The 17,416-nt window shown below is 39.0% G+C and overlaps 1 protein-coding gene across 34 annotated transcripts in view; it reads left to right on the top strand.

Moving 5' to 3' along the window:
- Nucleotides 1–17,416, top strand: part of EHBP1 (EH domain binding protein 1) — a 369,744-nt gene that overhangs the window by 83,613 nt on the left and 268,715 nt on the right. For all 34 annotated transcript variants that reach the window (XM_055108336.2, XM_055108346.2, XM_055108338.2 and 31 more), the window contains exon 4: nt 10,628–10,723. In XM_055108336.2, coding sequence (XP_054964311.1) covers nt 10,628–10,723 — 96 coding nt within the window. The remainder of the gene's footprint in view (nt 1–10,627; nt 10,724–17,416) is intronic.

Genomic DNA, 17,416 nt, shown 5'->3' with positions numbered 1-17,416 from the left:
GCAGTACCGTCCAGCTTCGGCTCGGCATCAGAGGGAGACCGTGGAAAGAGGGGAGAGGGGAGAGGGGAGAGGGGGGAGGGGGGAGGGGAGAGGGGAGAGGGGAGAGGGGAGAGGGGAGAGGGAGCTCTATCTACCACACAGTCCTTCTCTGAATATCTCTGCTCTGTTTTTTCCCCATCTTTGTGGTTTTATCTACCTTTGGTCTTTGATGATGGTGACATACAGATGGGGTTTTGTTGTGGATATCCTTTCTGTTTGTTAGTTTTCCGTCTAACAGTCAGGACCCTCAGCTGTAGGTCTGTTGGAGTTTGCTGGAGGTCCACTCCAGACCCTGTTGCCTGGGTATCACCAGCGAAGGCTGCAGAACAGCAAATGTTGCTGAACAGCAAATGTTGCTGAACAGCAAATGTTGCTGCCTGATCTTTCCTCTGGAAGCCTCATCTCAGAGGGGTACGCGGCCGTGTGAGGTGTCAGTCTGCCTCTACTGGGGGGTGCCTCCAAGTTAGGCTACTCAGGGTTTAGGGACCCACTTGAGGAGGCAGTCTGTCTGTTCTCAGATCTCAAACTCCCTGCTAGGAGAACCACTACTCTCTTCAAAGCTGTCAGACAGGGACATTTAAGTCTGCAGAGGTTTCTGCTGCCTTTTGTTCAGCTATGCCCTGCCTCCAGAGGTGGAGTCTACAGAGGCAGGCAGGACTCCTTGGGCTGCGGTGGGCTCCACCCAGTTCGAGCTTCCTGACCGCTTTGTTTGCCTACTCAAGCCTCAGCAATGGTGGGTGCCCCTCCCCCAGCCTTGCTGCTGCCTTGCAGTTCAATCTCAGACTGCTGTACTAGCAATGAGCAAGGCTCTGTGGGCGTGGGACCCTCCGAGCCAGGAGCGGGATATAATCTCCTGGTGTGCCGTTTGCTAAGATTGTTGGGAAAGCGCAGTATGAGGGTGGGAGTGACCCGATTTTCCAGGTGCTGTCTGTCACAGCTTTGCTTGGCTAGGAAAGGGAATTCCCTGACACCTTGCACTTCCCGGGTGAGGCAATGCCTTGCCCTGCTTTGGCTCACGCTCGATGGGCTGCACCCACTGTCTTGCACCCACTGTCCGACAAGCCCCAGTAAGATGAACCCGGTACCTCAGTTGGAAATGCAGAAATCACCTGTCTTCTGCATCGCTCAACGCTGGGAACTGTAGACTAGAGCTATTCCTATTCGGCCATCTTGTAACCACCCCCACTTTTTTCTTTTGTTCCTCTTCTAGGCAGTTCCCAACCCTCAGAGGTGAACACTGTTTTGATTTTCTGTTACCATAAGACTAGTGTTGCTTGTTCTTGAGTTTCATGTAAAATAGTACAGTAGTACAGTCAGGCTTGTTTCACTTGGCATAATGTTTTTGAGATTTGTTCATGCTGTTTTGTGTTTTGGTAGTTTATTTGTTTATTGCTAAGTAGTATTCCTCCATGCAAATATACTACAATATGATTATCTCTTCCTGTGTTGATGAACATTTGTTTTTTTTTTCCAGTTTTTTACTCTTGTGAATAAAGCTGCTATAGACATTATTGTACAAGTGTCTTTGGGGAAAAGTATTTTTTTATCTTGGGCATATCCCAAGGAAAGGCATAACCAGGTAATAGGGTAGGTTCATTTTTAACTTGTAAGAAATTGCCACGCACTCTCACCAGCAATATTGAAGAGTTTCAGTGGCCTCACATCCTGAGCAGCAGCATCTTTAAAGCATATGTTTATAGTTTGAGAGCATTATAATTTGAATGCCTTCTTACCATTAACATATGAGAAGGGGTTCTAAAAAGAAACATAACATTTGTTGGTCAATATAAGCTTTTGTGGGAAGGACCAATATAAGTTTATCCACTAAGTATAATAGGTGAATATGACTAGACCTATAAATTTTAGAAATAGCCTCTAAATGTTTTTAGTTATCAACAAAAAACGATTTATCTCTTTTAATAATTAGCTTGAATGCCACATTCAGGGCTTGAAAAAAAATTAGATAGCAATTATTGTCTAAGAGAAAATGAGAAACATAAGGAAATGCGTTAGATTATAGGTCAATTAAGAATACCCTGGCTGGTTGTGGTGGTTCACGCCTGTAACCCTAGCACTTTGGAAGGCTGAGGCAGATCGATTACCGGAGTCCACGAGTTTGAGACCAGCCTGGGCGACGTGGTGAAACCCCCCTCTACAAAAAAAAAAAAAAGAAAAGAATACCTATATTTGATGTTTGATATTCTTTTTTATTTCATTGCATTTACATTGAAAAGATTGAAAAGTTAGTCAAATAATTTCTCTGTGAGGTCCAGATTCTTTTTCATATTGTATCAAACATTGTTTGAATCCAGAATGCAAACATATGAGGCTACAGGTTGATTTTCTTAGAATATAATATTTTCTAGAAGAAATTACTTATTGTTGGATGAATTTTCCATTTGTAATGCTCTTAACATTTTAAAATCTTCCCTGAATACGTTAGAATCATTGTGATTTCTCTTGAAACACAGATGTACTTCTTGTGAAAAGTTAGTATGATGCAGTATGTTCATGTATTTATGAAAATGCTGTTTTAGGCTGGGCGTGTTGGCTCATGCCTGTAATCCCAGCACTTTGGGAGTCCGAGGCAAGTGGATCACCTGAGGGTCAGGAATTCTAGACCAGCCTGACCAACATGGTGAAACCCCATCTCTACTAAAAATACAAAATGCGCTGGAAGTGGTGGCACATGCTTGTAATCCCAGCTACGCAGGCGCTGAGGCAGGAGAATAGCTTGAACCCGGGTGGTGGAGGTTGCAATGAGCTGAGATCGTGCCATTGCACTCCAGCCTGGGCAGCAAAAGTGGAACTCCATCTCAAAAAAAAAAAAAAAGACAGAAAATGCTGCTTTATAAATTGTACATAATAAGCTAAATAGGGAAATAAAAATAAGTTCCAGAAACTATGAAGGAAATGATTATATTATTATAAAAGTTAAGCAACTGAAAAAGAAATCTTGAGAGTGAGATCCATGACATTTCAGAATGATTGAAAAACATTTGTTTCCAGCTGCTAAGTTAGCTATCAGTTACGTTAAATCTAAAGACTAGAACCACTTTTTATTCTGAAAGACCTTTCTGTTTTCTGATGCTTTTCCTTTAAAATATATGTTACTTGCTGCTAACTACCACTTAACTCACATAGCAGGAACAAATCTCTGCAACTGTTGGTCAGAAAATATATATATATTTTAAGACAGGATCTTACTTGTTGCCCAGGCTAGAGTGCAGTGGTATGATCACAGCACTGCAGCCTCGACATCCCTGGGCTCAGGTGATCCTCTGACCTCAGCCTCCCAGGCAGCTGGAGAGGCATGCACCACCATGCTGGGCTAATTTTTTGTTTTTTTGTAGAGACGGGATTTCACCATGTTGCGCAGCTAGCAGAATATATTCTAGCTTTTACTTTGTACTATGTTTTAGAAAGAGTTTGAACTACATGATAATCCTTTCTTTCTTTTCTTTTCTCTTCTCTTCTCTTCTCTTCTCTTCTCTTCTCTTCCTCTCCTCTCCTCTCCTCTCCTCTCCTCTCCTCTCCTCTCCTCTCCTCTCCTCTCCTCTCCTCTCCTCTCCTCTCCTCTCCTCTCCTCTCCTCTCCTCTCCTCTCCTCTCCTCTCCTCTCCTCTCCTCTCCTCTCCTCTCCTCTCCTCTCCTCTCCTCTCCTCTCCTCTTCTCTTCTCTTCTCTTCTCTTCTCTTCTCTTCTCTTCTCTTCTCTTCTCTTCTCTTCTCTTCTCTTCTCTTCTCTTCTCTTCTCTTCTCTTCTTTTTCTTTTTGGCAGAGTCTTGCTCTTCCTCTGTCGCCCAGGCTGGAGTGCAGTGGGATGATCTCGGCTCACTGCAACCTCCGCTTCCTGGGTTCATGCTATTCTCCTGCCTTAGTCTCTCGAGTAGCTGGGATCACAGACATACGCCACAATTCCCGGCAAATTTTTGTGTTTTTAGTAGAGACGGGCTTTCACCATGTTGTTCAGGCTGGTCTCAAACTCCTGACCTCAAGTGATCCACCTGCCTCGGCCTTCCAAAGTGCTGGGATTACAGACATGAGCCACCATGCCCAGCTACAATAATCATTTCTTTTTGGCATCTGTGTAGCTTACTATTTTTCTTTCCTGATCCTCAGTATATTATCTATTTTTATTTTTAAAAGTTTAGAATTGACACCCAGATAGGTCAGTTCATTACCTGATTAGACAATAAAATAATAAGACGCCTTCCGTAGTCCCAGCTACTCGGGAGGCTGAGGCAGGAGAATGGCGTGAACCCAGGAGGCGGAGCTTGCAGTGAGCCCAGATAGCGCCACTGCGCTCTGGCCTGGGCTAAAGAGCGAAACTCTGTCTCAAAAAAAAAAGAAAAAAAAAAAATTTACTTCTCAGTTTATTGCTCACTCTTTTTTGAGGTACGTGTCTGAATTTGGAGCTAAATATACTAGGATCTCATTATAGAATCTTTGTTTTGTTTTTGAGACAGTCTTACTCTGTCGCCTAGGCTGGAGTGCAGTGGTGTGATCTCGGTTCTCTGCAACCTCCACCTTTCAGGTTCAAGCAATTCTCATGCCTCAGCCTCCTGAATAGCTGGGATTACAGTCATGCACCACCACACCTGGCTAAGTTTTGTATTTTTAGTAGAGATAGCATTTCACCATGCTGGTCAGGCTGGTCTCAAACTCCTGACCTCAGATGAGCCGCCCGCCTCAGCCTCCCAGAGTGTGGGATTACAGGCCTGATCCACCACATCTGATCCTAGAATAATTTTTGATTGAGAGAATAATTACCCTGAGTAGTTAACACAATATGCAGCTTCCCTTCCTCTTCTCTTTAAGTCATGGCTTTTATAACAAAGATTTTTGTCAGGCTGCAATTGATTTGTATATGCTTAAATAAATTATGTTTCACTACAATATGTGACAGTATTGGAATCAGGGCAGTTAGGATAGACCAGAAAAATTATGGCAGAGTAGTTATGTTGCCCTAAATCTTACTAGAAATTTAGGCTCACAGAGAGGTTGGAGAATTCCAAAAAGAAACCATAACTTTAAAATCCTCACCAATTTTTTTTCATGGCATTACCACCTTTACTTCCTTGCTCTGTGGTTGTGCTACAGCCTTTGCAATGTGCTACCATTTCAAGAAGGAGAGTACAGCTAGCTGCAGAGCTTTGGCTAATGACAGTTATGTTGACAACTCTAAGATGACTTTATATATGACATCTTATGTGGATATATGCAGTTTTAAAAATTGAAAATTGTCAGTTTAAAAACTATATGGCATTTGTAAATTTTCACTGAAATATTTCAATTTTACAGGAATCAGAAATAACAAATGATTGCTAACTCTGTACTCAGTTCTGTACTAGGTACACGTTTTTTAGGTAAGAATATGACATGAAATAATTAGCGAATGAGACAGTTTATAGAGTCACCCAAAATTGAGAAGTGTTGCCTTTTTCCAAGTTGGTTTTTGGCAGATGTCAAAGGATCTTTGATGTGACTTGAAATGTGAGGAAAATTGTAGAAGGGGACCAGGATAATGTATCCTAACTTTTTCTGCCATTAGCTGTACTAGGATATTGGCAAATGATTAAATAATCTGCCTTTCCTAACTATACTAAGGAGCCAAATGGCTGTACGTGTGTTCCTGTGCCTACTTATTTTATAGGGAAATCCTTTCTATTACTCAGAATGAAAAATGATCAGGGCTCTCGTAGTGCTGATGTTTGCCAATATGGTGTGCTTTTTCTTTTGTTTTTTTGAGATGGAGTCTCGCTCTGTCATCTAGGCTGGAGTGCAGTGGCGTGATCTTGGCTCACTGTAGCCTCCACCTCCCTGGTTCAAGCGATTCTCCTGCCTCAGCCTCCCAAGTAGCTGGAATTACAGACGCCCACCACTATGCCGGCTAATTTTTGTATTTTCAATAGAGACAGGGTTTCACCATGTTGACCAGAACTGGTCTCAAACTCCTGACCTCAAGTGATCACCTGCCTCAGCCTCTCAAAGTGCTGGAATTACAGGCATGAGCCACCGTGCCCAGCCAGTGGTGTGCTTTTTCCTATATCAACCTCTTAAAAACCTAAATTAGTGTCTCTGTGGGTTAGTACAATTAGATATTTATTACCATAACTCTTTCTAGTTACCTGTATTAAACTTGTCATTCTTTTTCTAGGTTCAGATTACCACTGTTTGAGGTAAAAGTTGTAGTAAATTCTTAGAAAACAGTAACACTATTTTTTTTTTGGTCAGATTTTCCACTTTGAATGTCCTTGGTTTCTTCTCTGGTGAAACTTACTGATCCTCTGCTTTCTACTAGTACAGTTGTCCCTAGGTATATACGGGGGATTGGTTCCAGGACCCCTGTGTATACTGAAATCTGCACATAAAGTCCTGAAGATGGCCCTGTGGAACTTGCATATGTGAAAAGTCAGCCCTCCACATATGCAGGTTTTGCATCTTGCGCACACTGATTTTGGTCTGCTTTTGGTTGAAAAAAATCTGCATGTAAGTGGAACTGTGCAGTTCATACCTGTGTTGTTCAAGGCCAACTGTAAATAATAATTAGCTAAACGATAGAAAGCTGGCCCTGACTGTACTCATTGTCAGCTATTTAGCTAGACTAATTGATACTATTACAGTGTCTTAACTCAGCCAGGTTGTACAGCCCCAGAAGGAATATCAAAAAGCCAGAACTCGGTTAGACCTTTTTGCTGGGAGAGAGTTCCTGGATAGAATGGTAAGAAAGAAGCAGTGTACTAGCAACTTAGGAACTAGCATACTAATGTCTCCTTTTATTAATCATAATAAAAAGATTTTAGTTTGTTAAGCAGATTGTATTTTTGTTTGTTCAGCAGTCTAATTACTATTCCCTGATCCAGGACTGAGGATTTAGAGGACCAAGCTTTAGGATACCTGAGGAAATTATCTGAAGCTATCCTCTCCTAACTCTGCCCAGTTGTTAGACGGTCTCCGTATTCCCTGCTTTTCCCACTTTTGATCACTGTGTCATACACTGAAATATTAAGTCCTAAGGGATAGAAGACTATTTTCTTGACTACCATGCAAATCAGAGATAGAGCAGGGCATGATATGGGTTTGGTGAGTCATGGAGTCTGGGCTCTCCTCCTGGTTGCTAGTATGAGTTCATGCAAACCATTTACTCTTTGCTTGCTTCAATTTCCTTATCCAGGTCTGAATTAGATCTAAAGATATTTTCAGGTCTAAAAATCTCTGATGGGTATTTTTCATTGAGAATTTAATAGGTAGCCTTGTCTTTTCTGCTGGGGATGATTAGAAAGATTCAGTGATTACACTCTTTTTCTAACATTTTTATTGCATGGAACAACTATGAAAATTTAATTGTGGGAAGCTTGAAGAGACCAGAAAAACAGCTTGATTAACCATAAGAGTTAAGGTTGTTATAAGTTTTCAGAATTAAGTATGTGGAGTTTTAATTAAGTATTAAGAGTGGAGTTTTGATTGATTATCTAGGGTGCACAGAAATTTACTTTTCAAAATGGAGATTGTTTACTTTGTGGAGTTTTTGTTTTAGGGCTGTCAACAGACATGGAAATAGGGGACTAGAGAAATCTCTGGAGAGATGTTTTTTAATCAAGAAAACTCTGTTCTGTACCTTTCACTATGGTATGCTAAGTCTCGTGATGAGCCTCTGTTTCCATCTCTGTACCTGAAGTTTTGTGACAGTGTGGCAATAGAAAGAGAATAGAGGGAGAATTATTAACAATTCATAAATTGGATTTGGTGTACACTGTTAAACCTGTATCTTCTTTTGGCATTTTAACTAGTAAGATGTGATAAGATTTGCATGGACCTAAGTTTACCTAATCTTGATCCCTTCTCGGTTCCTTGGCCCAGGTTCAAATCAAATTCTGCTACTTACTTTCTGTGTGATCTTGGGCAAGTTTGTCCCTCAGTTTTTCAATCTGTTAAATCTGCTGCCTGACTTGCATCTGCACTCATATACTGTAACTTCTTTTTCTATTATTATGGAAGAATGGTCTGTGCTTCCAGGAAGGATCAATCTGTCTTATTGTATACTGTTAAGGACATTAGCAATTCTCCCTTCTCTCTTCTGCATCATTAGATTTTCCCTCTCAACTGAATATTTCCCATCAGCATAAAATATTTTTCTCTTCTTAAAATTCTCTTCTGCCACGATTTTCTCCACTAGCGCCAACCTGTTTCTTTTCCTTTCAGCAAAACACCCCAGAGGAGTTGAGTATATTTGCTCTCTTCAATTTGTTTCTTCCCATTCTTTCTTAAATTCATTCCAGTCAGGTCTTTGTTCTCATCACTTTACTGAAACTGCTCTTGTAAAGTTATTAATGCCTTCTCAAACTCATACTCCTGGGCTCAAGCTATCCTCCCACCTCAGCCTCCCAAGTAGCTGGGATTCCAGGCATCAGCCACTGTACCTGGCCTTATTAATGGCTTCTGCTTTGTTAAACCCAGTGACCGTTTTTCAGGCCTCATCCTATTTGACTTGTCATCAACATTTGGCACAGGTGATTGTTCTCTTCTTGAAACACTCTTACCACTAGACTTTCAGGATGCCACACTTTTGCTTCAACTGATGGGCCTTTGCTGGCTTCTTCATTTTCTTGACCTGTTTAATGTTTTTCTCCGAGACTTAGTCTTTGGAGCTTTATATTCTTTATCTGTACTCACTCCCTTGGTATTATCTGTATTCTTAAACTTTAAATATTACCTGTATGCTGACAGTTCCCAAATTTGCAGCTCCAGACACGTAATCCAGCTGCTTACTTGAACATCCACCCTTGAATATCTAAGAGGCAACTCATATTTAATGTGTGTGAAATGGAGCTTCTGAACTTATTTCCCAAATCTGTCCTTTCTATAGTCTTGCCTCCTATCTGTTAATAGCAATTCCTTTCTTCTAAAAGGTAGAAGCCTTAGAATCAGCCTTGGCTACTTTCTTTGTCTCTTATAATCAGGCAGCACATCTTGTGGACTCTACCTAGAAAATATAAAAAGATACCCAGAATCTGGCTCCTTTGTACCACTTTTCTACCACCCCAAGCCAAGTAACCATCACATCTCCCTTGGATTATTGCAGTAGCTTTTTAATTGATCTGCCTGTTTCTCTCTTATGTTTGGAACCTGTTCTCAAAACATTAGCCAATATAAGCCTGTTGAAACATATTAGATTGTCATTCCTCTCCTTGAAACCCTCCAGTGGCTTCCCATTTCACTCAAAATATAAGTCAATATCTTTGCAATGACCTACCAGGGCCTTATATGATTGGACCCTCCTTTATTTCTCTGGCCTTGTGTCTTACTGCTATCCTCTTGACCACTCTGTTCCAGCCACATTGCCCTCTTTATTATATAAGAGCCTCAGCACCTTTCCAGTTGCTGGTTTTTCTCCCTAGATACCTCTTTTCATGCATTTACATGTCTGATTCCTTTACCTTGTTTTGTTTTTGGCCTTCTCTCAAGTGTCATCTTCTCAATGAAGTCTTCTCTAAGCACCCTATTGAAAAATATTACCTTTTCTTACCCCCAGTTCTTCTTCCCTACTTTTTTTTCACTACAGCACTTACCTCTACCTAACATATTATATATTTTTCTTAATTGTTCTGTTTGTGTTCTCTTCCCACTGTATTGTAAACTCCCCCAAGGCAGATTGTTTTTCACTCCTCCAGGGCCTAGAACAGTGCTTGGCAGATAGTATCAATTAAGCAAATGAGTGAATGAATGAATGAATAATAGAAGAACATCATAAGGTTCTTATGTAGATTAAATGAGTTTAACATAAGTAAATTCTTAAGACATGGACCGGCACATAGAAAGTACTCTATAAGTGTTAGCTTTTATTATAATTTTCATAGCATGTCCATGGACAGTCCTGTAGCCAATAGAGGTGAAGACTTAGTTGAGTTGAGATGTCTTGGCATGCCATCTTCCATTAGCTCAACTTTGACTAGAAGTTCCACAAAGGAAGAACTATGGTGGTTACCCCCAAATTTTGGAGTGTGGAGGTTCCTTAGGGAACCTTGATAATCAAGATTTACAAGGAAAAAAATACCTATAATTATCAGTACTAGGAATATTACCTGGAGAAACTGATGCTGTTCTTTATCTGCCCCAAATAAACATTACAGTTTAGTGGGAAATGAACTTAAATGCAAAGTTATACAGTTAGTTTTTTCTTTTAAAGTATGAATTTGTCTTAAAGTTCCTAGTCCACAAAAATAATTTTTAAAATATCTCTTCTAATAAAATACTTTAAACAGATAGTAGCTTTTGAATACATGAGACATCATGTTTTCATCATTTTTGCATGTTCTTCTGTGTGTATGAGGGGATGAAGATTTGTTTACAGATAGTAATCTGTAGCTGTCATATGATATAACTATCTTGGCCCAAGCTTAATGCTTGAAAAGTTTTATTTGATTAAGCATTTTTGTTTCAGGGATACTACATAGGGTCAATATACCATTGTAAATTACTAACATTGCATTTCCTGTACTTCATATTGAAGGTATCATTTTATTCTGGTAAATTACTAACATTGCGTTTCCCGTACTTCATATTGAAGGTATCATTTTTATTCTGGTAGGCACATAGCTGGCAACCTGGAATAAAAAATCCCTATCGTGGTGTTGTTGTGTGGCCTGTTCCTGAAAACATTGAAATCACTGTAACACTTTTTAAGGTAAGTTCCATTTTTATAGGCTATAGAATTTATTATATAACCAGGGTACCAAATGACAGAATATTTCAGTGTTCATTGTTCTATACATTTGTGTCCAGTCTGGTACCTACTGTGCATTATTTTTAGGGACATAGCAATTTATAACAATGCAAAGGAATCGCAGTATTTCATGGTTTATAAAGTCGGGGATCTTCTTGAACTTGTTACAATTCAGATCAGCTGACATAGTTCTTTTACCACTTCCTACACTCTACCCACAGAAAACTATAAAATGCCTTCCCTGTGGAAAGCTGAGGAGTGTGGAATTCTGAGTCTTGACCTTCATTTTGTTAGCCTTGTTTGATAAAAGATGCTTTAAAATTAGTATATGATAAATATCTTATTAATGTTAATGTAACAAGATATGTTTTAAATTGATATTTGATAAATATTTTATTGATATTAGTATTTATAAGTGTTGCTGCTTAAAGGCAAAATGCTGGTTGTAAATTCAAAGCACCTCATAGAGGAGGTGCTTTTTAAGAAAGTTATCAGTATGTTTAATTTTTCTGTGATTTAACCAAAAATTAATTTCTTTAGCCTGCTTTTGAGATTTGAGTTAAATTGAAAATAGCTGTTTCCAGTAAATTTTTTTTTAAAAAGACTTTTAGGATTTTGAGAAGGACAATGGCTCTTCAAGCTATTTTTAATTTTTCTCTTTAGTGCAGTGCTAAGAAAGGAGACAGTAGAGGGAGAGTAGGATATAAAAAAAGGCTTAATTGAATTACGCTAGAAGCAATTCTCATTACAAATGTTTTTGTCTGCTCAGTAATATGGTTAATTATGTAGAGATACCATTTTTAAGTGCCTTGGAAATGAACATCATTGCTGCTTATTTTACATCTTTTTACTGACTTGGCCCTATAAGATGTGCCTCTTGGTCTCATTAAAATTATTCTTTGGTAAAAATTATTTTAGGGATAATACATTATCTGTGCTTTAAAACATATTTCATTGCTTTAAGAGTTAATATATGTCATATGTATATGGTGCTGTTAAATATTTATTAATTTATAAGATATATATTCATTACTTCATTAATCCAATATTCTTGAGAGCCTTGGTATGTGCCAGGTACTTTTCTAGATCCTGGGGGCACGGTGCCTACACTGAATCAACAAAGTGGGTAAAAGTCAGACAGACCTGGAACAGCAACATAGCTTAAACACTAGTTGTGCATTGTGGGAAGCTGCATCTCTTAGGTTTCATTTTTCTGCTCTGTTAAATGGGAGTAAAGATAGTACCTATCTCATAGGTTGCTATGATGAGTAAAACACTTAGCACAAGAACTGGGACATGGTGTTGCTCAGTAAATATTTTATATTATTATTTTGATACTAACTGTGCTGGAGCTGTGCTGCATTCCTCAAAATACAAAATGAGAGGGGAGGGATAGGCAGGGAGAATGGTATGATGTCTCCCCTGCATTGCATCACACTGTATTACTTGCTTTCTAAAGTAGTACTCTCTGTGCCCTAAGTGCATCATGGAAAAGCTCTTTCAACCTTTATATACAATTCTTTTTCTCCTTAAAACCAGTTTATTGGCAGAGCCAGCTGTGGAAGCAAATATTAAGTATATTTTTTCCACTTCCCTTTTCTTTCTACCCTTTCCCTGTTCACCACCACCAAAGAAACTTATTTTGGCAGGTTTTTATCTACCTATGTGAATTTACTCATAAAAATAGTTGCTTCAATACAGCTCAAACTCAGCCAGCTGCCATGCTATTATACTAGAAAATGAGTAAACAGGCATAAGAAGTAACTAAGGAGTTTGGAATTTATCTCATAAGTTGTAGGGGTTGTTAAAGAAATCTGAGTTGGTACTGATATGGTCAGAACTGTGGTTTGGGAAAATTAATCTGTGTACAAGATTGAATGGAGATCAGAGAGACCGAGAGAATGCTCCAGTCACGTTCATCTTGAAATAGCCTAGGTACGATCTCAACTATGGCAATAGAAATAGAAGATCATTAGTAGACCAAAGTGGAATCAATCATAAATAAGATGTTTCTCTTTGAGAAACATGGGACCTGAGAGACCCAGTAGGGAAATATCAGAGTCCATCTCCCATCCGTGTATGCTCAATCTTAGAGTGCAATGTTGAGCCAAAAGCATGCTTTATCGAGATAATCTCTCATTCTCTTGATACCTCCATTCCTACCTCACCTCTGATACATGGAGTGGACTTGAGTAAGTTAAATGGGCATGTAATGTGACCCCACTACTTTTCTCTCTGTTTCTTATACTTTGTTGCCTTTTGCCTTTACTTACTCTAAAATCTGTGGAAATCTTATATAATCCCACCCAGCCCAGATGTTTTCTCTTTCATTAAGTTTTTCTTGTTCATTCTTGTAAGAAGTAGTATGTCATTTTCTAATCTCTGGTAAAATCATTTATTTCATTCATCATACATTTATTTGGATTTAGAACTACTGTGTTTGTCTTTGAAGGCAAGGACAACTGTCTTTGAATCCATGTAACATCTCTACAATCCCTTATATACTAAGTCCCCCATAAATATTTCTCAAATAAATGCTTGCAAAAGTGTGCTTCATTAAAAAAAAAAAAAAAAAAAAAGGTTGCATTTGGTTGTAAGATCCATTACCCTTTCTCAGGTTTCTAAGGTATTTCTGGGGTTAATGAGGGAGAGGTAAGAGGAAGGGCATCAGTAGCCCTGCTGATTTGCCATTTTGTCTAGATTATCAAGTCCCTTTTAGTGCTTTGAAATTCCAACTGTTTATTTAACCTCTGCACTGAAGAAAACTTTGCCGCTAGCGGTACTTTTAAGATACATACAGGTATAAAAATGAAGGCAGGGCTTTATGTTAGCATTTAATATCTTAATAAGCTGCTTCTTAATAGTACATTTACTGGTTTATCTGTCTCTGATCAGGTAGAGTTAGTGAGGGAAGATAGTGATATGCATCAACAAAAATAAAATAGAGGATTTCTTAATATTAAATAATGATTATAATTTAGATAAATTATGGAAGTATTATAAAAGTAGGGTATGACCAGGCACAGTGGGTCATGTCTATAATCCCGACACTTTGGGAGGCTGAGGTGGGTGATCGCTTGAGCCAAGGAGTTCAAGACAAGCCTGGGCAACATGGTGAAACCCCATCTCTACAAAAAATACAAAAAAACGGACCAGGTGCAGTGGCTCGCTCCTGTAATCCCAGCACTGTGGGAGGTTGAGGCAAGGAGATCATTTGAGCTCAGGAGTTCAAGACCATCCTGGGCAACATGGCAAAACCCTGTCTCTTTTGAAAATACAAAAAATTAGCTGGGTGCAGTGGTGTGTGCCTGTAGTCCCAGCTACTCAGGAGGTTGAGGTGGGAGGATTGCTTGAGCCCAGGAGGTGAAGGTTGCAGTGAACCAAGATCATGCCCCTGCACTGCAGCCTGGACAGCAGAGCAAGACTCTGTCAAAAAAAAAAAAAAAAAAAGTCAAGACTAAGAAAATCACTCAAAACCATGCATTTACATGGAAATTAAACATCATGCTCTGGAATTACTTTGGGGTAAATAATGAAATTAAGGCAGATATCAAGAAGTTATTTGAAGCTAATGAGAACAACGATGCAACAGACCAGAATCACTGGGACACAGCTAAGGCAGTGTTAAGAGGGAAATTCAAAGCGCTAAATACCCATATCAAGAGTTAGAAAAATCTCAAATTAACAACCTAACATCACAACTGAAAGAATTAGAGAAGCAAGGACAAATCAACTCCAAAGATGGCAGAAGACAAGCAGTAACGAAAATCAGAGCTGAACTGAGGGAAATAGAAAATGAAAACTCATTCAAAAGATCAACAAATACAGAAGTTGGTTTTTTGAAAAAATTAAGATTGATAAGCTGCTAGCTAGACTAATAAGAAAAGAGAGAAGAGCCAAATAAACACAATTAGAAATGATGAAGAGGCTGTTACCACTGACCTCAGATAAGTGAAAATAACCATCAGAAACTACTATAAACACCTCTTTGCACACAAACTAGAAAACCTAGAAGAGATGGATACATTCCTGGACACATGTACCCTCCCAAGAGTGAACCAGGAAGAAATTGATTCCCTGAAAGGGACCAATAACGAGCTTCAAAATTGAATCAGTAATAAATGGCCTACCAACCAAAAAAAGCCCAGGACCAGATGAGTTCACAGCCAAATTCTACCAGATATACAAAGAATAGCTGGTACTATTCCTACCAAAACTATTCTAAAAAATTGAGGAGGAGAAACTCCTTCCCAACTCATTCTATGAGGTCAACATCATCCTAATAACAAAACCTGGCAGAGACACAACAAAAGAAAACTTCAGGCCAATATCCTTGATGAACATCGATGCAAGAATCCTCAGTAAAATACTGGCAAACTGATACTAGCAGCACATCAAAAAGCTAATCTACCACGATCAAGTCAGCTTAGTCCTCGGGATGCAAAGTTGATTCAACATATGCAAGTCAATAAATGTGATTCATTACATAAATAGAACTAAAGATTAAAACCACATGATTATCTCAATAGATGCAGAAAAGGCTTTTGATAAAATTCAACATCCCTTTGTGTTAAAGACTCTCAAAACTAGGTATTGAAGGAACATATATCAAAATAATAGCTATCGATGACAAACCCACAGCCAACATCATATCGAATGGGCAAAAGCTGGAAGCATTCCCTTTGAAAACCGGCACAAGACAAGGATGCCCTTTCTCACCACTCCTATTTAACTTAGTATTGGAAGTCCTGGCCAGAGCAATCAGGCAAGAGAAAGAAATAAAGCGCATCCAAATAGGAAGAGAGGAAGTCAGTTTATCCCTGTTTGTAGACGACATGATCCTAATCTAAAATACCCCATAGTCTCAGCCCAAAAGCTCCTGCAGCTGATAAATAACTTCAGCAAAGTTTTAGGATACAAAATCAATGTGTAAAAATCACTAACATTCCTATACACCAACAAAAGCCAAGCCGAGAGCCAAATGAGGAACACAATCCCATTTATAATTGCCCCAAAAATAATAAAATACCTAGGAATACAGCTAACCAGCGAGGTGAAAGATCTATATAATGAAAACTGCAAAACACTGCTCAAAGAAATCAGAGATGACACAAACAAGTGGAGAAACATTCCAGTGCTTGTGGATAGGAAAAACAAATATCATTAAAATGCCATACTGCCCAAAGCAATTTACAGATTCAGTGCTATTCCTATCAAACTACCAATGACATTCTTCACAGAACTTGAAAAAACTTTTTAAAAATTCATATGAAACCAAAAAGTCTGAATAGCCAAGGCAATCCTAAGCCAAAAGAACAAAGCTGGAAGCATCATGCTACCTGACTCCAAGCTATACTGCAGGGTTATAATAACCAAAACAGCATGGTACTGGTAAAAAAAAAAAAAAAAAAAAAAAAAAAGCAGGCATGTAGACTAATGGAACAGAATAGATAACCCAGAAACAAGGCCACACACCTGCAACTATCTCATCTTTGGCAAAGCTGACCAAAAAAAGCAATGAGGAAGTCTCCCTATTCAATAAATGGTGCTGGAATAACTGGCTAGCCATATGCAGAAGACTGAAGCTGGACCCCTTTCTTACACCATATACAAAAATCAACTCAAGATGAGTTGAAGACTTAAATGTAAAACTCAAAACTATAGAAACCCTGAAGGACAACATAGGCAATACCTTCCTGAACATAGGAACTGGCAAAGATTTCATGACAAAGCCACCAAAAGCAATTACAACAAAAGCAAAAGTTGACAAATGAGATCTAATTAAACAAGAGCTTCTGCACAGCAAAAGAAACTATCAACAGAGTAAACAGACAGCCTACAGAATGGGAGAAAATATTTGCAAAATGTGCATCTGACAAAGGTCTAATATCCAGCATCTCTAAGGAACTTAAATTTACAAGAAAAAAACAAAACAACCCCATTAAAAAGTGGGCAAAGGACACGAACAGGCACATTTCAAAAAACATACATGTAGCCAACAAGCGTATGAAAAAAAGTTCAACATCAGTGATCATTAGAGGAATGCAAATCAAAATCACAAGATAGCATCTCACACCAGTCAGAGTGGCTATTATTAAAAAGTCAAAAAATAACATGCTGGCAAGGTTGTGGAGAAAAGGGAACACTTATACACTGGTGGTAGGAATGTAAATTAGTTCAACCTTTGTGAAAAGCAGTATGGCAATTCCTCAAAGAGCTAGTGGCAGAAGGACCATTCAACCCAGCAATCCCATTACCGGGTATATACCCAGAGGGACTATAAATCATTCTGCCATAAAGAAACATGCGTGTGTAAATTCATCGCAGCACTATTCACAGTAGCAAAGACATGGAATCAACCTAAATGCCCATCAGTGACAGACTAAATAAAATGTTGTATATGTATACAGTGGAATACTATGCGGCCATAAAAAGGAATGAGATCATGCTTTTTTCTGGAACATGGATGGAGCTGGAGGCTATTATCCTTCACATACTATTGCAGGGACAGGAAACCAAATACTGCATGTTCTCATTTATAAGTGGGAGCTAAGTGATGAAAACTCATGAACACGAAGAAGGGAACAACAGACACTGTGGCCTATGGGAAGTTGAAGGGTGAAGGGTGGGAGGAGGGAGAGGAGCAGGAAGAAT

This window comes from Pan paniscus, chromosome 12, assembly GCF_029289425.2.
Source record: "Pan paniscus chromosome 12, NHGRI_mPanPan1-v2.0_pri, whole genome shotgun sequence".
NCBI lineage: Eukaryota > Metazoa > Chordata > Mammalia > Primates > Hominidae > Pan > Pan paniscus.
The sequence above is the reverse complement of the archived record's forward strand: the minus strand, read 5'-3'. Positions and strand labels throughout refer to the sequence as shown.